We start from the raw sequence: 20,831 nt of genomic DNA, 5'->3' as shown, positions 1-20,831 counted from the left end.
GAAGCGTCTGGGGTAAACCATGGAAAGCTGTGTAGGTATGTATATTTGCGTGTGTGGACGTATGTATATACATGTGTATGGGGCGGGGTTGGGCCATTTCTTTCGTCTGTTTCCTTGCGCTACCTCGCAAACGCGGGAGACAGCGACAAAGTATAATAAAAAAATATATATGTATATATATATATATATATATATATATATATATATATATATATATATATATTTTCTTTTTTGCTTTGTCGCTGTCTCCCGCGTTTTTGTGAGGTAGTGCAAGGAAACAGACGAAAGAAATGGCCCAACCCACCCCCATACACATGTATATACATGCGTCCACACACGCAAATATACATACCTACACAGCTTTCCATGGTTTACCCCAGACGCTTCACATGCTCTGATTCAATCCACTGACAGCACATCAACCCCGGTATACTACATCGATCCAATTCACTCTGTTCCTTGGCCTCCTTTCACCCTCTTGCATGTTCAGGCCCCGATCACACAAAATCTTTTTCACTCCATCTTTCCATCTCCAATTTGGTCTCCCACTTCTCCTCGTTCCCTCCACCTCTGACACATATATCCTCTTGGTCAATCTTTCCTTGCTCATTCTCTCCATGTGCCCAAACCATTTCAGAACACCCTCTTCTGCTCTCTCAACCACGCTCATTTTATTTCCACACATCTCTCTTACCCTTACGTTACTTACTCGATCAAACCACCTCACCCCACACATTGTCCTCAAACATCTCATTTCCAGCACATCCACCCTCCTGCGCACAACTCTATCCATAGCCCACGCCTTGCAACCATACAACATTGTTGGAACCACTATTCCTTCAAACATACCCATTTTTGCTTTCCGAGATAATGTTCTCGACTTCCACACATTCTTCAAGGCTCCCAGGATTTTTGCCCCCTCCCCCACCCTGTGATCCACTTCCGCTTCCATGGTTCCATCCGCTGCCAGATCCACTCCCAGATATCTAAAACACTTTACTTCCTCCAGTTTTTCTCCATTCAAACTTACCTCCCAATTGACTTGACCATCAACCCTACTGTACCTAATTACCTTGCTCTTATTCACATTTACTCTTAACGTTCTTCTTTCACACACTTTACCAAACTCAGTCACCAGCTTCTGCAGTTTCTCACATGAATCAGCCACCAGCGCTGTATCATCAGCGAACAACAACTGACTCACTTCCCAAGCTCTCTCATCCCCAACAGACTTCATACTTGCCCCTCTTTCCAAAACTCTTGCATTCACCTCCCTAATAACCCCATCCATAAACAAATATATATATATATATATATATATATATATATATATATATATATATATATATATATATATATATATATATATATATATTTTTTTTTTTTTTTTTTTTTTTTACTTTGTCGCTGTCTCCCGCATTTGCGAGGTAGCGTAAGGAAACAGACGAAAAGAAATGGCCCAACCCCCCCCATACACATGTATATACATACGTCCACACACGCAAATATACATACCTACACAGCTTTCCATGGTTTACCCCAGACGCTTCACATGCCTTGATTCAATCCACTGACAGCACGTCAACCCCGGTATACCACATCGCTCCAATTCACTCTATTCCTTGCCCTCCTTTCACCCTCCTGCATGTTCAGGCCCCGATCACACAAAATCTTTTTCACTCCATCTTTCCACCTCCAATTTGGTCTCCCTCTTCTCCTCGTTCCCTCCACCTCCGACACATATATCCTATTGGTCAATCTTTCCTCACTCATTCTCTCCATGTGCCCAAACCATTTCAAAACACCCTCTTCTGCTCTCTCAACCACGCTCTTTTTATTTCCACACATCTCTCTTACCCTTACGTTACTTACTCGATCAAACCGCCTCACACCACACATTGTCCTCAAACATCTCATTTCCAGCACATCCATCCTCCTGCGCACAACTCTATCCATAGTCCACGCCTCGCAACCATACAACATTGTTGGAACCACTATTCCTTCAAACATACCCATTTTTGCTTTCCGAGATAATGTTCTCGACTTCCACACATTCTTCAAGGCTCCCAGAATTTTCGCCCCCTCCCCCACCCTATGATCCACTTCCGCTTCCATGGTTCCATCCGCTGCCAGATCCACTCCCAGATATCTAAAACACTTCACTTCCTCCAGTTTTTCTCCATTCAAACTCACCTCCCAATTGACTTGACCCTCAACCCTACTGTACCTAATAACCTTGCTCTTATTCACATTTACTCTTAACTTTCTTCTTTCACACACTTTACCAAACTCAGTCACCAGCTTCTGTAGTTTCTCACATGAATCAGCCACCAGCGCTGTATCATCAGCGAACAACAACTGACTCACTTCCCAAGCTCTCTCATCCCCAACAGACTTCATACTTGCCCCTCTTTCCAAAACTCTTGCAGTCACCTCCCTAACAACCCCATCCATAAACAAATTAAACAACCATGGAGACATCACACACCCCTGCCGCAAACCTACATTCACTGAGAACCAATCACTTTCCTCTCTTCCTACACGTACACATGCCTTACATCCTCGATAAAAACTTTTCACTGCTTCTAACAACTTGCCTCCCACACCATATATTCTTAATACCTTCCACAGAGCATCTCTATCAACTCTATCATATGCCTTCTCCAGATCCATAAATGCTACATACAAATCCATTTGCTTTTCTAAGTATTTCTCACATACATTCTTCAAAGCAAACACCTGATCCACACATCCTCTACCACTCCTGAAACCACACTGCTCTTCCCCAATCTGATGCTCTGTACATGCCTTCACCCTCTCAATCAATACCCTCCCATATAATTTACCAGGAATACTCAACAAACTTATACCTCTGTAATTTGAGCACTCACTCTTATCCCCTTTGCCTTTGTACAATGGCTCTATGCACGCATTCCGCCAATCCTCAGGCACCTCACCATGAGTCATACATACATTAAATAACCTTACCAACCAGTCAACAATACAGTCACCCCCTTTTTTAATAAATTCCACTGCAATACCATCCAAACCTGCTGCCTTGCCGGCTTTCATCTTCCGCAAAGCTTTTACTACCTCTTCTCTGTTTACCAAATCATTTTCCCTAACCCTCGCACTTTGCACACCACCTCGACCAAAACACCCTATATCTGCCACTCTGTCATCGGACACATTCAACAAACCTTCAAAATACTCACTCCATCTCCTTCTCACATCACCACTACTTGTTATCACCTCCCCATTTGCGCCCTTCACTGAAGTTCCCGTTTGATCCCTTGTCTTACGCATTATCTTGTGGAGGCTAAGGTGAAGGTTTGTATGGGTTTTCAGAAAAGAAGAGTGAATGTTGGGGTGATGAGGGTGGTGAGAGTAAGTGATCTTGGGAAGGAGACTTGTGTGAGGAAGTGCCAGGAGAGACTGAGTACAGAATGGAAAATGGTGAGAACAATGGAAGTAAGGGGAGTGGGGGAAGAATGGGATGTATTTTGGGAATCAGTGATGGATTGCGCAAAAGATGCTTGTGGCTTGAGAAGAGTGGGAGGTGGGTTGATTAGAAAGGGTAGTGAGTGGTGGGATGAAGAAGTAAAATTATTAGTGAAAGAGAAGAGAGAGGCATTTGGACGATTTTTGCAGGGCAAAAATGCAATTGAGTGGGAGATGTATAAAAGAAAGAGACAGGAGGTCAAGAGAAAGGTGCAAGAGGTGAAAAAGAGGGCAAATGAGAGTTGGGGTGAGAGAGTATCATTAAATTTTAGTGAGAATAAAAAGATGTTCTGGAAGGAGGTAAATATATATATATATATATATATCTGTATATATATATGGGGCCTTTGTTGTCTTTTCCTAGCGCTACCTCGCACAAATGAGGGGGTAGGGGGATGGTATTCCATGTGTGGCGAGGTGGCGATGGGAATGAATAAAGGCAGAAAGTGTGAATTGTGTGCATGGGTATATATGTATATATCTCTGTGTGTATATATATTTGTACATTGAGATGTATAGGTATGTATGTTTGCATGTGTGGACATGTATGTATATACATGTGTATGAGGGTGGGTTGGGCCATTTCTTTCGTCTGTGTCCTTGCACTACCTCGCAAGCGCGGGAGACAGCGACAAAGCAAGATAAATCGATAAAATGAATATATATATATATATATATATATATATATATATATATATATATATATATATATATATATATATATATGTATATTTTTTTTTTTTTTTTTTTTTTGCTTTCGCTGTCTCCCACATTTGCGAGGTAGCGCAAGGAAACAGACGAAAGAAATGGCTCAACCCACCCCCATACACATGTATATACATACGTCCACACACGCAAATATACATACCTACACAGCTTTCCATGGTTTACCCCAGATGCTTCACATGCCTTGATTCAATCCACTGACAGCACGTCAACCCCGGTATACCACATCGCTCCAATTCACTCTATTCCTTGCCCTCCTTTCACCCTCCTGCATGTTCAGGCCCCGATCACACAAAATCTTTTTCACTCCATCTTTCCACCTCCAATTTGGTCTCCCTCTTCTCCTCGTTCCCTCCACCTCCGATATATATATCCTCTTGGTCAATCTTTCCTCACTCATTCTCACCATGTGCCCAAACCATTTCAAAACACCCTCTTCTGCTCTCTCAACCACGCTCTTTTTATTTCCACACATCTCTCTTACCCTTACGTTACTTACTCGATCAAACCACCTCACACCACACATTGTCCTCAAACATCTCATTTCCAGTACATATATATATTTATATATATATATATATATATATATATATATATATATATATATATATATTTCTTCTTTCTTTTAAACTATTCGCCACTTCCCGTGTTAGCGAGGTAGCGTTAAGAACAGAGGACTGGGCCTTTGTGGAATATATATATATATATATATATATATATATATATATATATATATATATATATATATATATATATATATATATTTATTTATTTATTTATTTATTCATTCATTTTGGTTTGTCGCTGTCTCCCGTGTTAGCGAGGTAGCACAAGGAAACAGACGAAAGAATGGCCCAACCCGCCCACATACACATGTATATACATACATGTCCACCCATGCACAATATACTTATCTATACATCTCAATGTACACATATATATACACACACAGACATATACATATATACACATGTACGCAATTCATACTGTCTGCCTTTATTTGTTCCCATCGCCACCTCGCCACACATGGAATAACAACCCCCTCCCCCTCATATGTGCGAGGTAGCGCTAGGAAAAACACCAAAGCTCCCATTCGTTCACACTCAGTCTCTAGCTGTCATGTAATAATGCACCGAAACCACAGCTCCCTTTCCACATCCAGGCCCCACACACTTTACATGGTTTACCCCAGACCCTTCACATCCCCTGGTTCAATCCATTGACAGCACGTCGACCCCGGTATACCACATCGTTCTAATTCACTCTATTCCTTGCACTCCTTTGACCCTCCTGCATGTTCAGGCCCCGATCACTCAAAATCTTTTTCACTCCATCTTTCCACCTCCAATTTGGTCTCCTACTTCTCCTCGTTCCCTCCACCTCTGACACATATATCCTCTTGGTCAATCTTTCCCCACTCATTCTCTCCATGTGACCAAACCATTTCAAAACACCCTCTTCTGCTCTCTCAACCACACTCTTTTTATTTCCACACATCTCTCTCACCCTTATATTACTTACTTGATCAAACCACCTCACACCACATATTGTCCTCAAACATCTCATTTCCAGCTCATCCACCCTCCTGCGCACAACTCTATCCATAGCCCACGCCTAGCAACCATACAACATTGTTGGAACCACTATTCCTTCAAACATACCCATTTTTGCTTTCCGAGATAATGTTCTCGGCTTCCACACATTCTTCAAGGCTCCCAGAATTTTCACCCCCTCCCCCACCCTATGATTCACTTCTGCTTCCATGGTTCCATTCGCTGCCAGATCCACTCCCAGATATCTAAAACACTTCACTTCCTCCAGCTTTTCTCCATTCAAACTTACCTCGCAATTGACTTGACCCTCAACCCTACTGTACCTAATAACCTTGCTCTTATTCACATTTACTCTTAACTTTCTTCTTTCACACACTTTACCAAACTCAGTCACCAGCTTCTGCAGTTTCTCACATGAATCAGCCACCAGCGCTGTATCATCAGCGAACAACAACTGTCTCACTTCCCAAGCTCTCTCATCCACAACAGACTGCATACTTGCCCCTCTTTCCAAAACTCTTGCATTTACCTCCCTAACAACCCCATCCATAAACAAATTAAACAACCATGGAGACATCACACACCCCTGCCGCAAACCTACTTTCACGGAGAACCAATCACTTTCCTCTCTTCCTGCACGTACAGATACCTTACATCCTCGATAAAAACTTTTCACTGCTTCTAACAACTTGCCTCCCGCACCATATATTCTTAATACCTTCCACAGAGCATCTCTATCAACTCTATCATATGCCTTCTCCAGATCCATAAATGCTACATACAAATCCATTTGTTTTTCTAAGTATTTCTCGCATATATTCTTCAAAGCAAACACCTGATCCACACATCCTCTACCACTTCTGAAACCACACTGCTCTTTCCCAATCTGATGCTCTGTACATGCCTTCACCCTCTCAATCCCATATGATTTACCAGGAATACTCAACAAACTTACACCTCTGTAATTTGAGCACTCACTCTTATCCCCTTTGCCTTTGTACAATGGCACTATGCAAGCATTCCGCCAATCCTCAGGCACCTCACCATGAATCATACATACATTAAATAACCTTACCAACCAGTCAACAATACAGTCACCCCCTTTTTTAATAAATTCCACTGCAATGCCATCCAAACCTGCTGCTTTGCCGGCTTTCATCTTCCATAAAGCTTTTACTACCTCTACTCTATTCACCAAATCATTTTCCCTAACCCTCTCACTTTGCACACCACCTCGACCAAGACACCCACATCTGCCACTCTATCATCAAACAAATTCAACAAACCTTCAAAATACTCACTCCATCTCCTTCTCACATCACCACTACTTATCACCTCCCCATTTGCCCCCTTCACTGAAGTTCCCATTTGCTCCCTTGTCTTACGCACTTTATTTACCTCCTTCCAAAACATCTTTTTATTCTCCCTGAAATTTAATGATACTCTCTCGCCCCAACTCTCATTTGCCCTCTTTTTCACCTCTTGCACCTTTCTCTTGACCTCCTCCCTCTTTCTTTTATACCTCTCCCACTCATTTGCATTTTTTCCCTGCAAAAATCGTCCAAATGCCTCTCTCTTCTCTTTCACTAATAAACTTACTTCTTCATCCCACCACTCACTACCTTTTCTAATCAACCCACCTCCCACGCTTCTCATGCCACAAGCATCTTTTGCGCAAGCCATCACTGCTTCCCTAAATACATCCCATTCCTCCCCCACTCCCCTTACTTCCATTGTTCTCACCTTTTTCCATTCTGTACTCAGTCTCTCCTGGTACTTCCTCATACAAGTCTCCTTCCCAAGCTCACTTACTCTCACCACTCTCTTCACCCCAACGTTCTCTCTTCTTTTCTGAAAACCCCCACAAATCTTCACCTTTGCTTCCACAAGATAATGATCAGACATCCCTCCAGTTGCACCTCTCAGCACATTAACATCCAAAAGTCTCTCTTTCGTGCGTCTATCAATTAGCACGTAATCCAATAATGCTCTCTGGCCATCTCTCCTACTTACATACGTATACTTATGTATATCTCACTTTTAAACCAGGTATTCCCAATCACCAGTCCTTTTTCAGCACATAAATCTACAAGCTCTTCACCATTTCCATTTACAACACTGGACACTCCATGTATACCAATTATTCCCTCAACTGCCACATTACTCACCTTTGCATTCAAATATATATATATATATATATATATATATATATATATATATATATATATATATATATATATATATATATATATTTTTTTTTTTTTTTTTTTTTTGCTGTCTCCCGCGTTTGCGAGGTAGCACAAGGAAACAGACGAAAGAAATGGCCCAACCCACCCCCATACACATGTATATACATACGTCCACACACGCAAATATACATACCTACACAGCTTTCCATGGTTTACCCCAGACGCTTCACATGCCTTGATTCAATCCACTGACAGCACGTCAACCCCGGTATACCACATCGCTCCAATTCACTCTATTCCTTGCCCTCCTTTCACCCTCCTGCATGTTCAGGCCTCGATCACACAAAATCTTTTTCACTCCATCTTTCCACCTCCAATTTGGTCTCCCTCTTCTCCTCGTTCCCTCCACCTCCGACACGTATATCTTCTTGGTCAATCTTTCCTCACTCATTCTCTCCATGTGACCAAACCATTTCAAAACACCCTCTTCTGCTCTCTCAACCACGCTCTTTTTATTTCCACACATCTCTCTTACCCTTGCGTTACTTACTCGATCAAACCACCTCACACCACACATTGTCCTCAAACATCTCATTTCCAGCACATCCATCCTCCTGCGCACAACTCTATCCATAGTCCACTCCTCGCAACCATACAACATTGTTGGAACCACTATTCCTTCAAACATACCCATTTTTGCTTTCCGAGATAATGTTCTCGACTTCCACACATTCTTCAAGGCTCCCAGAATTTTCGCCCCCTCCCCCACCCTATGATCCACTTCCGCTTCCATGGTTCCATCCGCTGCCAGATCCACTCCCAGATATCTAAAACACTTCACTTCCTCCAGTTTTTCTCCATTCAAACTCACCTCCCAATTGACTTGACCCTCAACCCTACTGTACCTAATAACCTTGCTCTTATTCACATTTACTCTTAACTTTCTTCTTTCACGCACTTTACCAAACTCAGCCACCAGCTTCTGCAGTTTCTCACATGAATCAGCCACCAGCGCTGTATCATCAGCGAACAACAACTGACTCACTTCCCAAGCTCTCTCATCCCCAACAGACTTCATCCTTACCCCTCTTTCCAAAACTCTTGCAGTCACCTCCCTAACAACCCCATCCATAAACAAATTAAACAACCATGGAGACATCACACACCCCTGCCGCAAACCTACATTCACTGAGAACCAATCACTTTCCTCTCTTCCTACACGTACACATGCCTTACATCCTCGATAAAAACTTTTCACTGCTTGTAACAACTTGCCTCCCACACCATATATTCTTAATACCTTCCACAGAGCATCTCTATCAACTCTATCATATGCCTTCTCCAGATCCATAAATGCTACATACAAATCCATTTGCTTTTCTAAGTATTTCTCACATACATTCTTCAAAGCAAACACCTGATCCACACATCCTCTACCACTTCTGAAACCACACTGCTCTTCCCCAATCTGATGCTCTGTACATGCCTTCACCCTCTCAATCAATACCCTCCCATACAATTTGCCAGGAATACTCAACAAACTTATACCTCTGTAATTTGAGCACTCACTCTTATCCCCTTTGCCTTTGTACAATGGCACTATGCACGCATTCCGCCAATCCTCAGGCACCTCACCATGAGTCATATTTATTTTGCTTTGTCGCTGTCTCCCTGCGTTTGCGAGGTAGCGCAAGGAAACAGACGAAAGAAATGGCCCAACCTACCCCCATATCCATGTATATACATACACGTCCACACACGCAAATATACATACCTACACATCTCAATGTACACATATATATACACACACAGACACAATTCACAATGTCTGCCTTTATTCATTCCCATCGCCACGTCGCCGCACATGGAATACCATCCCCCTCCCCCATCATGTGTGCGAGGTATCGCTAGGAAAAGACAACAAAGGCCCCATTCTTTCACACTCACTCTCTAGATGTCATGCAATAATGCCCGAAACCACAGCTCACTTTCCACATCCAGGCCCCACACAACTTTCCATGGTTTACCCCAGACGCTTCACATGCCCTGATTCAATCCACTGACAGCACGTCAACCCCGGTATACCACATCGATCCAATTCACTCTATTCCTTGCCCGCCTTTCACCCTTTTGCATGTTCAGGCCCCGATCACTCAAAATCTTTTTCATTCAATCTTTCCACCTCCAATTTGGTCTCCCACTTCTCCTCGTTCCCTCCACCTCTGACACATATATCCTCTTGGTCAATCTTTCCTCACTCATTCTCTCCATGTACCCAAACCATTTCAAAACACCCTCTTCTGTTCTCTCAACCACGCTCTTTTTATTTCCACATATCTCGCTTACCCTTACATTACTTACTCGATCAAACCACCTCACACCACACATTGTCCTCAAACATCTCATCTCCAGCACATCCACCCTCCTCCGCACAACTCTATCCATAGCCCACGCCTCGCAACCATACAACATTGTTGGAACCACTATTCCTTCAAACATAGCCATTTTTGCTTTCCGAGATAATGTTCTCGACTTCCACACATTCTTCAAGGCTCCCATGATTTTCGCCCCCTCTCTCACCCTATGATTCACTTCCGCTTCCATGGTTCCATCCGCTGCCAGATCCACTCCCAGATATCTAAAACACTTTACTTCCTCCAGTTTTTCTCCATTCAAACTCACCTCCCAATTGACTTGACCCTCAACCCTAGTGTACCTAATAACCTTGCTCTTATTCACATTTACTCTTAACTTTCTTCTTTCACACACTTTACCAAACTCAGTCACCAGCTTCTGCAGTTTCTCACATGAATCAGCCACCAGCGCTGTATCATCAGCGAACAACAACTGACTCACTTCCCAAGCTCTCTCATCCACAACAGACTTCATACTTGCCCCTCTTTCCAAAACTCTTGCATTCACCTCCCTAACAACCCCATCCATAAACAAATTAAACAACCATGGAGCCATCACACACCCCTGCCGCAAACCTACATTCACTGAGAACCAATCACTTTCCTCTCTTCCTACACGTACACATGCCTTACATCCTCGATAAAAACTTTTCACTGCTTCTAACAACTTGCCTCCCACACCATATATTCTTAATACCTTCCACAGAGCATCTCTATCAACTCTATCATATGCCTTATATATATATATATATATATATATATATATATATATATATATATATATATATATATATATATTTATATATATATATATATATATATATATATATATATATATATATATATATTATATATATTATTATTATTATTATTATACTTTGTCGCTGTCTCCCGCGTTTGCGAGGTAGCGCAAGGAAACAGACGAAAGAAATGGCCCAAGCCCCCCCCATACACATGTATATACATACGTCCACACACACAAATATACATACCTACACAGCTTTCCATGGTTTACCCCAGACGCTTCACATGCCCTGCTTCAATCCACTGACAGCACGTCAACCCCGGTATACCACATCGCTCCAAGTCACTCTATTCCTTGCCCTCCTTTCACCCTCCTGCATGTTCAGGCCCCGATCACACAAAATCTTTTTCACTCCATCTTTCCACCTCCAATTTGGTCTCCCTCTTCTCCTTGTTCCCTCCACCTCCGACACATATATCTTCTTGGTTAATCTTTCCTCACTCATCCTCTCCATGTGCCCAAACCACTTCAAAACACCCTCTTCTGCTCTCTCAACCACGCTCTTTTTATTTCCACACATCTCTCTTACCCTTACGTTACTCACTCGATCAAACCACCTCACACCACACATTGTCCTCAAACATCTCATTTCCAGCACATCCATCCTCCTCCGCACAACTCTATCCATAGCCCACGCTTCGCAACCATACAACATTGTTGGAACCACTATTCCTTCAAACATACCCATTTTTGCTTTCCGAGATAATGTTCTCGACTTCCACACATTCTTCAAGGCCCCCAGGATTTTCGCCCCCTCCCCCACCCTATGATCCACTTCCGCTTCCATGGTTCCATCCGCTGCCAGATCCACTCCCAGATATCTAAAACACTTCACTTCCTCCAGTTTTTCTCCATTCAAACTCACCTCCCAATTGACTTGACCCTCAACCCTACTGTACCTAATAACCTTGCTCTTATTCACATTTACTCTTAACTTTCTTCTTCCACACACTTTTCCAAACTCAGTCACCAGCTTCTGCAGTTTCTCACATGAATCAGCCACCAGCGCTGTATCATCAGCGAACAACAACTGACTCACTTCCCAAGCTCTCTCATCCCCAACAGACTTCATACTTGCCCCTCTTTCCAAAACTCTTGCATTTACCTCCCTAACAACCCCATCCATAAACAAATTAAACAACCATGGAGACATCACACACCCCTGCCGCAAACCTACATTCACTGAGAACCAATCACTTTCCTCTCTTCCTACACGTACACATGCCTTACATCCTCGATAAAAACTTTTCACTGCTTCTAACAACTTTCTTCCCACACCATATATTCTTAATACCTTCCACAGAGCATCTCTATCAACTCTATCATATGCCTTCTCCAGATCCATAAATGCTACATACAAATCCATTTGCTTTTCTAAGTATTTCTCACATACATTCTTCAAAGCAAACACCTGATCCACACATCCTCTACCACTTCTGAAACCACACTGCTCTTCCCCAATCTGATGCTCTGTACATGCCTTCACCCTCTCAATCAATACCCTCCCATATAATTTACCAGGAATACTCAACAAACTTATACCTCTGTAATTTGAGCACTCACTCTTATCCCCTTTGCCTTTGTACAATGGCACTATGCACGCATTCCGGCAATCCTCAGGCACCTCACCATGAGTCATACATACATTAAATAACCTTACCAACCAGTCAACAATACAGTCACCCCCTTTTTTAATAAATTCCACTGCAATACCATCCAAACCTGCTGCCTTGCCGGCTTTCATCTTCCGCAAAGCTTTCACTACCTCTTCTCTGTTTACCAAATCATTTTCCCTAACCCTCTCACTTTGCCCACCACCTCGACCAAAACACCCTATATCTGCCACTCTATCATCAAACACATTCAACAAACCTTCAAAATACTCACTCCATCTCCTTCTCACATCACCACTACTTGTTATCACCTCCCCACTTGCGCCCTTCACCGAAGTTCCCATTTGCTCCCTTGTCTTACGCACTTTATTTACCTCCTTCCAGAACATCTTTTTATTCTCCCTAAAATTTAATGATACTCTCACACCCCAACTCTCATTTGCCCTTTTTTTCACCTCTTGCACCTTTCTCTTGACCTCCTGTCTCTTTCTTTTATACATCTCCCACTCTATTGCATTTTTTCCCTGCAAAAATCGTCCAAATGCCTCTCTCTTCTCTTTCACTAATACTCCTACTTCTTCATCCCACCACTCACTACCCTTTCTAATCAACCCACCTCCCACTCTTCTCATGCCACAAGCATCTTTTGCGCAATCCATCACTGATTCCCTAAATACATCCCATTCCTCCCCCACTCCCCTTACTTCCATTGTTCTCACCTTTTTCCATTCTGTACTCAGTCTCTCCTGGTACTTCCTCACACAGGTCTCCTTCTCAAGCTCACTTACTCTCACCACCCTCTTCACCCCAACATTCACTCTTCTTTTCTGAAAACCCATACAAATCTTCACCTTAGCCTCCACAAGATAATGATCAGACATCCCTCCAGTTGCACCTCTCAGCACATTAACATCCAAAAGTCTCTCTTTCGCACGCCTGTCAATTAACACGTAATCCAATAACGCTCTCTGGCCATCTCTCCTACTTACATAAGTATACTTATGTATATCTCGCTTTTTAAACCAGGTATTCCCAATCATCAGTCCTTTTTCAGCACATAAATCTACAAGCTCTTCACCATTTCCATTTACAACACTGAACACCCCATGTATACCAATTATTCCCTCAACTGCCACATTACTCACCTTTGCATTCAAATCACCCATCACTATGACCCGGTCTCGTGCATCAAAACCACTAACACACTCATTCAGCTGCTCCCAAAACACTTGCCTCTCTTGATCTTTCTTCTCATGCCCAGGTGCATATGCACCAATAATCACCCACCTCTCTCCATCAACTTTCAGTTTTACCCATATTAATCGAGAATTTACTTTCTTACACTCTATCACATACTCCCACAACTCCTGTTTCAGGAGTATTGCTACTCCTTCCCTTGCTCTTGTCCTCTCACTAACCCCTGACTTTACTCCCCAGACATTCCCAAACCACTCTTCCCCTTTGCCCTTGAGCTTCGTTTCACTCAGAGCCAAAACATCCAGGTTCCTTTCCTCAAACATACTACCTATCTCTCCTTTTTTCACATCTTGGTTACATCCGCACACATTTAGGCACCCCACTCTGAGCCTTCGAGGAGGATGAGCACTCCCCGCGTGACTCCTTCTTCTGTTTCCCATTTTAGAAAGTTAATACAAGGAGGGGAGGATTTCTGGCCCCCCGCTCCCGTCCCCTCTAGTCGCTTTCTACGACACGCGAGGAATACGTGGGAAGTATTCTTTCACCCCTATCCCCTGGGATAATATACATATATATATACATATACACACACACACACACACACATACATACGCACATATACACACACACACACACATACATATATATACATATGAGAAATGTAAGAAACAACTTAGAAAACTGAAACTTCTAGCTTGAAATGAGTGAAAAAAGAATGTCACATAATGGTTCAACCTCTGGCTATGGAAAAAAGGAAATGTATAATTTATTTACACAAACGTCAATAGCAGTTCTCATCAATTTAACCACTGTATCAATAAGCTTCAATGTCTAAGCTACATTTTTCTCCAATTTCACTATTTTCCTTCACATTTTCAATTGTGTCTGAAGGTTCTACTTCAAGAGTGATTGTTTTTCCAGTAAGGGTCTTCACATCTTGGTTACATCCACACACATTTAGGCACCCCACTCTGAGCCTTCGAGGAGGATGCTTTACTTGTGGTGCTGACTTCCCTCTTTAAATTTGATCGCCGTTTCCCGCGTAGTTCACTTTCTGTAGATGATGTGTATGTCTTGGTAGGAATGTAGATGCAGCTGTAGAGGATGTACGCGCCACTGTAGAGGATGCACGTGTCACTGTAGAGGATGCACGTGCCACTGTAGACGATGTACGTGTCAATGTAGCAGTTTGTGTGAAATCCTTCCATCACGCTAACTCATCAATCGGTCGTCCAACTTCTCCGTTACCCTTTCTGCCACATCCTTGTTCACTAGACTTCATTACTGATTAAGGAGGTTTGTTGGCATCGTCCAAGCCTCCGTGTCCCAAGTGTTCTGGAGGGGAAAACACGTAGGCATTGCTGGCGACTCGCCACATTCCAGCTACTCCGACCTTGCTGGGCGCGAGACTGGTGAAGGAATCCAGATCCATAAATGCTACATACAAATCCATTTGCTTTTCTAAGTATTTCTCACATACATTCTTCAAAGCAAACACCTGATCCACACATCCTCTACCATGAGTCATACATACATTAAATAACCTTACCAACCAGTCAACAATACAATCACCCCCTTTTTTAATAAATTCCACTGCAATACCATCCAAACCTGCTGCCTTGCCGGCTTTCATCTTCCGCAAAGCTTTTACTACCTCTTCTCTGTTTACCAAATCATTTTCCCTAACCCTCGCACTTTGCACACCACCTCGACCAAAACACCCTATATCTGCCACTCTATCATCAAACACATTCAACAAACCTTCAAAATACTCACTCCATCTCCTTCTCACATCACCACTACTTGTTATCACCTCCCCATTTGCACCCTTCACTGAAGTTCCCATTTGCTCCCTTGTCTTACACACTTTATTTACCTCCTTCCAGAACATCTTTTTATTCTCCCTAAAATTTAATGATACTCTCTCACCCCAACTCTCATTTGCCCTTTTTTTCACCTCTTGCACCTTTCTCTTGACCTCCTGTCTCTTTCTTTTATACGTCTCCCACCCAATTTCATTTTTTCCCTGCAAAAATCGTCGAAATGCCTCTCTCTTCTCTTTCACTAATACTCTTACTTCTTCATCCCACCACTCACTACCCTTTCTAATCAACCCACCTCCCACTCTTCTCATGCCATAAGCATCTTTTGCGCAATCCATCACTGATTCCCTAAATACATCCCATTCCTCCCCCACTCCCCTTACTTCCATATATATATATATATATATATATATATATATATATATATATATATATATATATATATATATATATATTTTTTTTTTTCTTTTTTTTTTTTGCTTTGTCGCTGTCTCCCGCGTTTGCGAGGTAGCACAAGGAAACAGACGAAAGAAATGGCCCAACCCACCCCCATACACAATGTATATACATACACGTCCACTCACGCAAATATACATACCTATACATCTCAATGTACACATATATATACATACACAGACACTTACATATATACCCATGCACACAATTCACACTGTCTGCCTTTATTCATTCCCATCGCCACCTCGCCACACATGGAATACCATCCCCCTCCCCCCTCATGTGTGCGAGGTAGCACTAGGAAAAGACAACAAAGGCCCCATTCGTTCACACTCAGTCTCTAGCTGTCATGCAATAATGCCCGAAACCACAGCTCCCTTTCCACATCCAGGCAACACAAAACTTTCTATGGTTTACCCCAGACGCTTCACATGCCCTGATTCAATCCACTGACAGCATGGCAACCCCGGTATACCACATCGATCCAGTTCACTCTATTCCTTGCCCTCCTTTCACCCTCCTGCATGTTCAGGCCCCAATCACACAAAATCTTTTTCACTCCATCTTTCCACCTCCAATTTGGTCTCCCACTTCTCCTCATTCCCTCCATCTCTGACGCATATATCCTCTTGGTCAATCTTTCCTCACTCATTCTCTCCATGTGCCCAAACCATTTCAAAACACCCTCTTCTGCTCTCTCAACCACGCTCTTTTTATTTCCACACATCTCTCTTACCCTTACATTACTTACTCGATCAAACCACCTCACACCACACATTGTCCTCAAACATCTCATTTCCAGCACATCCATCCTCCTGCGCACAACTCTATCCATAGCCCACGCCTCACAACCATACAACATTGTTGGAACCACTATTCCTTCAAACATACCCATTTTTGCTTTCCGAGATAATGTTCTCAACTTCCACACATTCTTCAAGGCTCCCAGGATTTTCGCCCCCTCCCCCACCCTATGGTTCACTTCCGCTTCCATGGTTCCATCCGCTGCCAGATCCACTCCCAGATATCTAAAACACTTTACTTCCTCCAGTTTTTCTCCATTCAAACTTACCTCCCAATTGACTTGACCCTCAACCCTACTGTACCTAATAACCTTGTTCTTATTCACATTTACTCTCAGCGTTCTTGTTTCACACACTTCACCGAGGTCAGTCATCAGCTTCTGCAGTTTCTCACCTGAATCAGCCAGCAACGCTGTATCATCAGTGAACAACAACTGACTCACTTCCCAAGCTCTCTCATCCACAATAGACTGCATACTTGCCCATCTTTCCAAAACTCTTGCATTTCCCTCTCTAACAACCCCATCCGTAAACAAATTAAACAACCATGGAGACATCACGCACCCCTGCCGCAAACCTACATTCACTCAGGACCAATCACTTTCTTCTCTTCCTACACGTACACATGCATTACATCCTCAATAAAAGCTTTTCACTGCTTCTAACAACTTACCTCTCACACCATATATTCTTGATACCTTCCACAGAGCATCTCTATCAACTCTTATCATATGCCTTCTCCAGATCCATAAATGCTGCATACAAATCCATTTGCTTTTCTAAGTATTTCTCTCATTCATTCTTCAAAGCAAACACCTGATCCACACATCCTCTACCACTTCTGAAACCACACTGCTCTTCCCCAATCTGATGCTCTGTACATGCCTTCACCCTCTCAATCAATACCCTCCCATATAATTTCCCAGAAATACTTAACAGACTTATACCTCTTATGCCTTTCTACAATGGCACTATGCAAGCATTCCACTAGTCCTCAGGCACCTCACTATGGGTCATACATACATTAAATAACCTTACCAACCAGTCAACAATACAGTCACCCCCTTTTTTAATAAATTCCACTGCAATACCATCTAAATCCGCTGCCTTGCCTGCTTTCATCTTCCGTAAAGCTCTTACCACCTCTTCTCTGTTTACTAAATCATTCTCCCTAACCCTCTCACTTTGCACACCACCTCGACCAAAACACTCTATATCTGCCACTCTATCATCAAACACATTCAAGAAACCTTCAAAGTACTCCATCTCCTTCTCACATCACCACTACTTGTTATCACCTCCCCATTAGCCTCCTTCACTGATGTTCCCATTTGTTCCCTTGTCTTACACACTTTATTTACCTCCTTCCAAAACATCATTTTATTTTCCCTAAAATTTAATGATACTCTCTCACTCCAACTCTCATCTGCCCTCTTTTTCACCTCTTGCACTTTTCTCAACCTCCTGCCTCATTCTTTTATACATCTTCCAGTCATTTGCATTTTTCCTTGCAAAAATCGTCCAAATGCCTCTCTCTTCTCTTTTACTAATAATCTTACTTCTTCATCCCACCACTCACTACCCTTTCTAATCTGCCCACCTCCCATGCTTCTCATGCCACAAGCATCTTTTCCACAAGCCATCACTGCTTTCCTAAATACATCCCATTCCTCCCCCACTTCCCTTACGTCCTTTGTTCTCACCTTTTTCCATTCTGTACTCAGTCTCTCCTGGTACTTCCTCATACAAGTCTCCTTCCTAAGCTCACTTACTCTCACCACTCTCCTCACCCCAACATTCTCTCTTCTTTTCTGAAAACCTCTACAAATCTTCACCTTCGCCTCCACAAGACAATGATCAGCCATCCCTCCAGTTGCACCTCTCAGCGCATTAACATCCAAAAGTCTCTCTCTCTCTCTCTCTCTCTCTCTCTCTCTCTCTCTCTCTCTCTCTCTCTCTCTCTCTCTCTCTCTCTCTCTCTCTATCTATCTATCTATCTATCTATCTATCTCTATCTCTTTCCATGATTTACCCCAGATGTTCCACATGCTCTACTTAAGTCCATTGACAGCACATTAACCCAAGTATACCACATCGTTCCAATTCACCCAATATGTTCACACCCTTCACCCTCCAGTATCTTCAGCCTCAATAGCTCTATTGTTAAAGATATATTATTCATGATTATTTATACCTGCCAAGCTCTTTGACTTTGCAATTCATATGCTGTGGCCACCACTGTTTGACTTGATTGTGAAAATTTGACCAAAAAATTTTAAAAAAGAAGTATAATAGAGATAGTAGTGAATTAGTGAATGGAATTCAAATTTCACAAATTATCACAACTGCTGTCAGGCCTTTTTACATTAGTTTTGTGATTATGAGCATTTGATTCGTACTATTTTGAAATTTTCCACTGAAAAATAGTGTCCTGGAATATTATCAGCTGTAGAAAAATTGACAAAGTAAAAGCTGAGCATGAATAGAACAGAATAATTAGTGTTAAAAAGTCTATCTATAATAAGTTTACTATAATAACATGTTTATATTTCAGTACCTAGGTTGTGTTGAAGTCTTCGAGTCTCGAGGGATGCAAGTTTGTGAAGAAGCTCTAAAAGTACTCAGGGTAAGTTAATCTGAATTTCTTATGGCACTGCTAAAACAGAAGATTGTAATGGTGACATGTGATCATGTAGAAAAACGTAAAGTGCATAAAGTAAGATGTTTCGAGGATTATGGATTGAACCAGGAAAGGTCCTAAATGAAAGGCATAAGTTGCATCATTGAGTTCTCTCTCTCTCTCTCTCTCTCTCTCTCTCTCTCTCTCTCTCTCTCTCTCTCTCTCTCTCTCTCTCTCTCTCCACTGGGGATATTCTCATGCGTTTGTGTCACAACATAAGATAGTGGTTGAAGTGGAAAACCAGAAAATGGGGATATTCTCACATATAGAATGTTAAAAGTATATTTTAATTTTTTTGAAGTTTATATCAAGATGCATGACTTCTAGATTGCACACCATATTGTGTGATATTGTTTCTGGTTATATTGCTTTAGATGATCTGAAAACAATTCACTGGAATAGCTATCAATATCATGAGGGGCAAGTGTTTTGGGAGCAGCTGAGTGAGTGTGTTAGCAGCTCTGATGCATGAGACCGGGTTATAGTAATGGGTGATTTGAATGCAAAGGTGAATAAAGTGGCAGTTGAGGGTATAGTTAGTGTAGTTGGGGATGTTCAGTGTTGTAAATGGAAATGGTGAAGAGCTTGTAGATTGGTCTGCTGAAAAAAGACTGGTGATTGGGAATACCTGGTTTAAAAAGAGAGATATACATAAGTATACGTATGTAAGTAGGAGAAGGCCAGAGAGCATTATTGGATTACACGTTAATTGATAGGCGCGTGGAAGAGAGACTTTTGGATGTTAATGTGCTGAGAGGGGCAACTGGAGGGATGTCTGACCGTTATCTAGTGGAAGCGAAGGTGAAGATTTGTAGAGGTTTTCAGAAAAGAAGAGAAAATGTTGGGGTGAAGAGAGTGGTGAGAGTAAGTGAGCTTGGAAAGGAGACTTGTAAGAGGAAGTTCCAGGAGAGATTGAGTGCAGAATGGAAGAATGTGAGAGCAAATACCGTAAGGGGAGTGGGGGAGGAATGGGATGTATTTAAGGAAGCAGTGATGGCTTGTACAAAGATGCTTATGGCATGAGAGAAGTGGGAGGTAGGCAGGTTAGAAAGGGTAGTGAGTGGTGGGATG

General features: G+C 42.3%; 1 protein-coding gene across 4 annotated transcripts in view; it reads left to right on the top strand.

Moving 5' to 3' along the window:
* Window positions 1-20,831, top strand: part of numb (NUMB endocytic adaptor protein) — a 533,145-nt gene that overhangs the window by 250,831 nt on the left and 261,483 nt on the right. For all 4 annotated transcript variants that reach the window (XM_071662779.1, XM_071662777.1, XM_071662780.1 and 1 more), the window contains one exon: window positions 19,635-19,706. In XM_071662779.1, coding sequence (XP_071518880.1) covers window positions 19,635-19,706 — 72 coding nt within the window. The remainder of the gene's footprint in view (window positions 1-19,634; window positions 19,707-20,831) is intronic.

The sequence above is a fragment of the Panulirus ornatus genome, chromosome 6 (assembly GCF_036320965.1).
Source record: "Panulirus ornatus isolate Po-2019 chromosome 6, ASM3632096v1, whole genome shotgun sequence".
NCBI lineage: Eukaryota > Metazoa > Arthropoda > Malacostraca > Decapoda > Palinuridae > Panulirus > Panulirus ornatus.
Note: the sequence above shows the minus strand (reverse complement) of the source record. Positions and strands in the feature narration are given on the sequence as shown.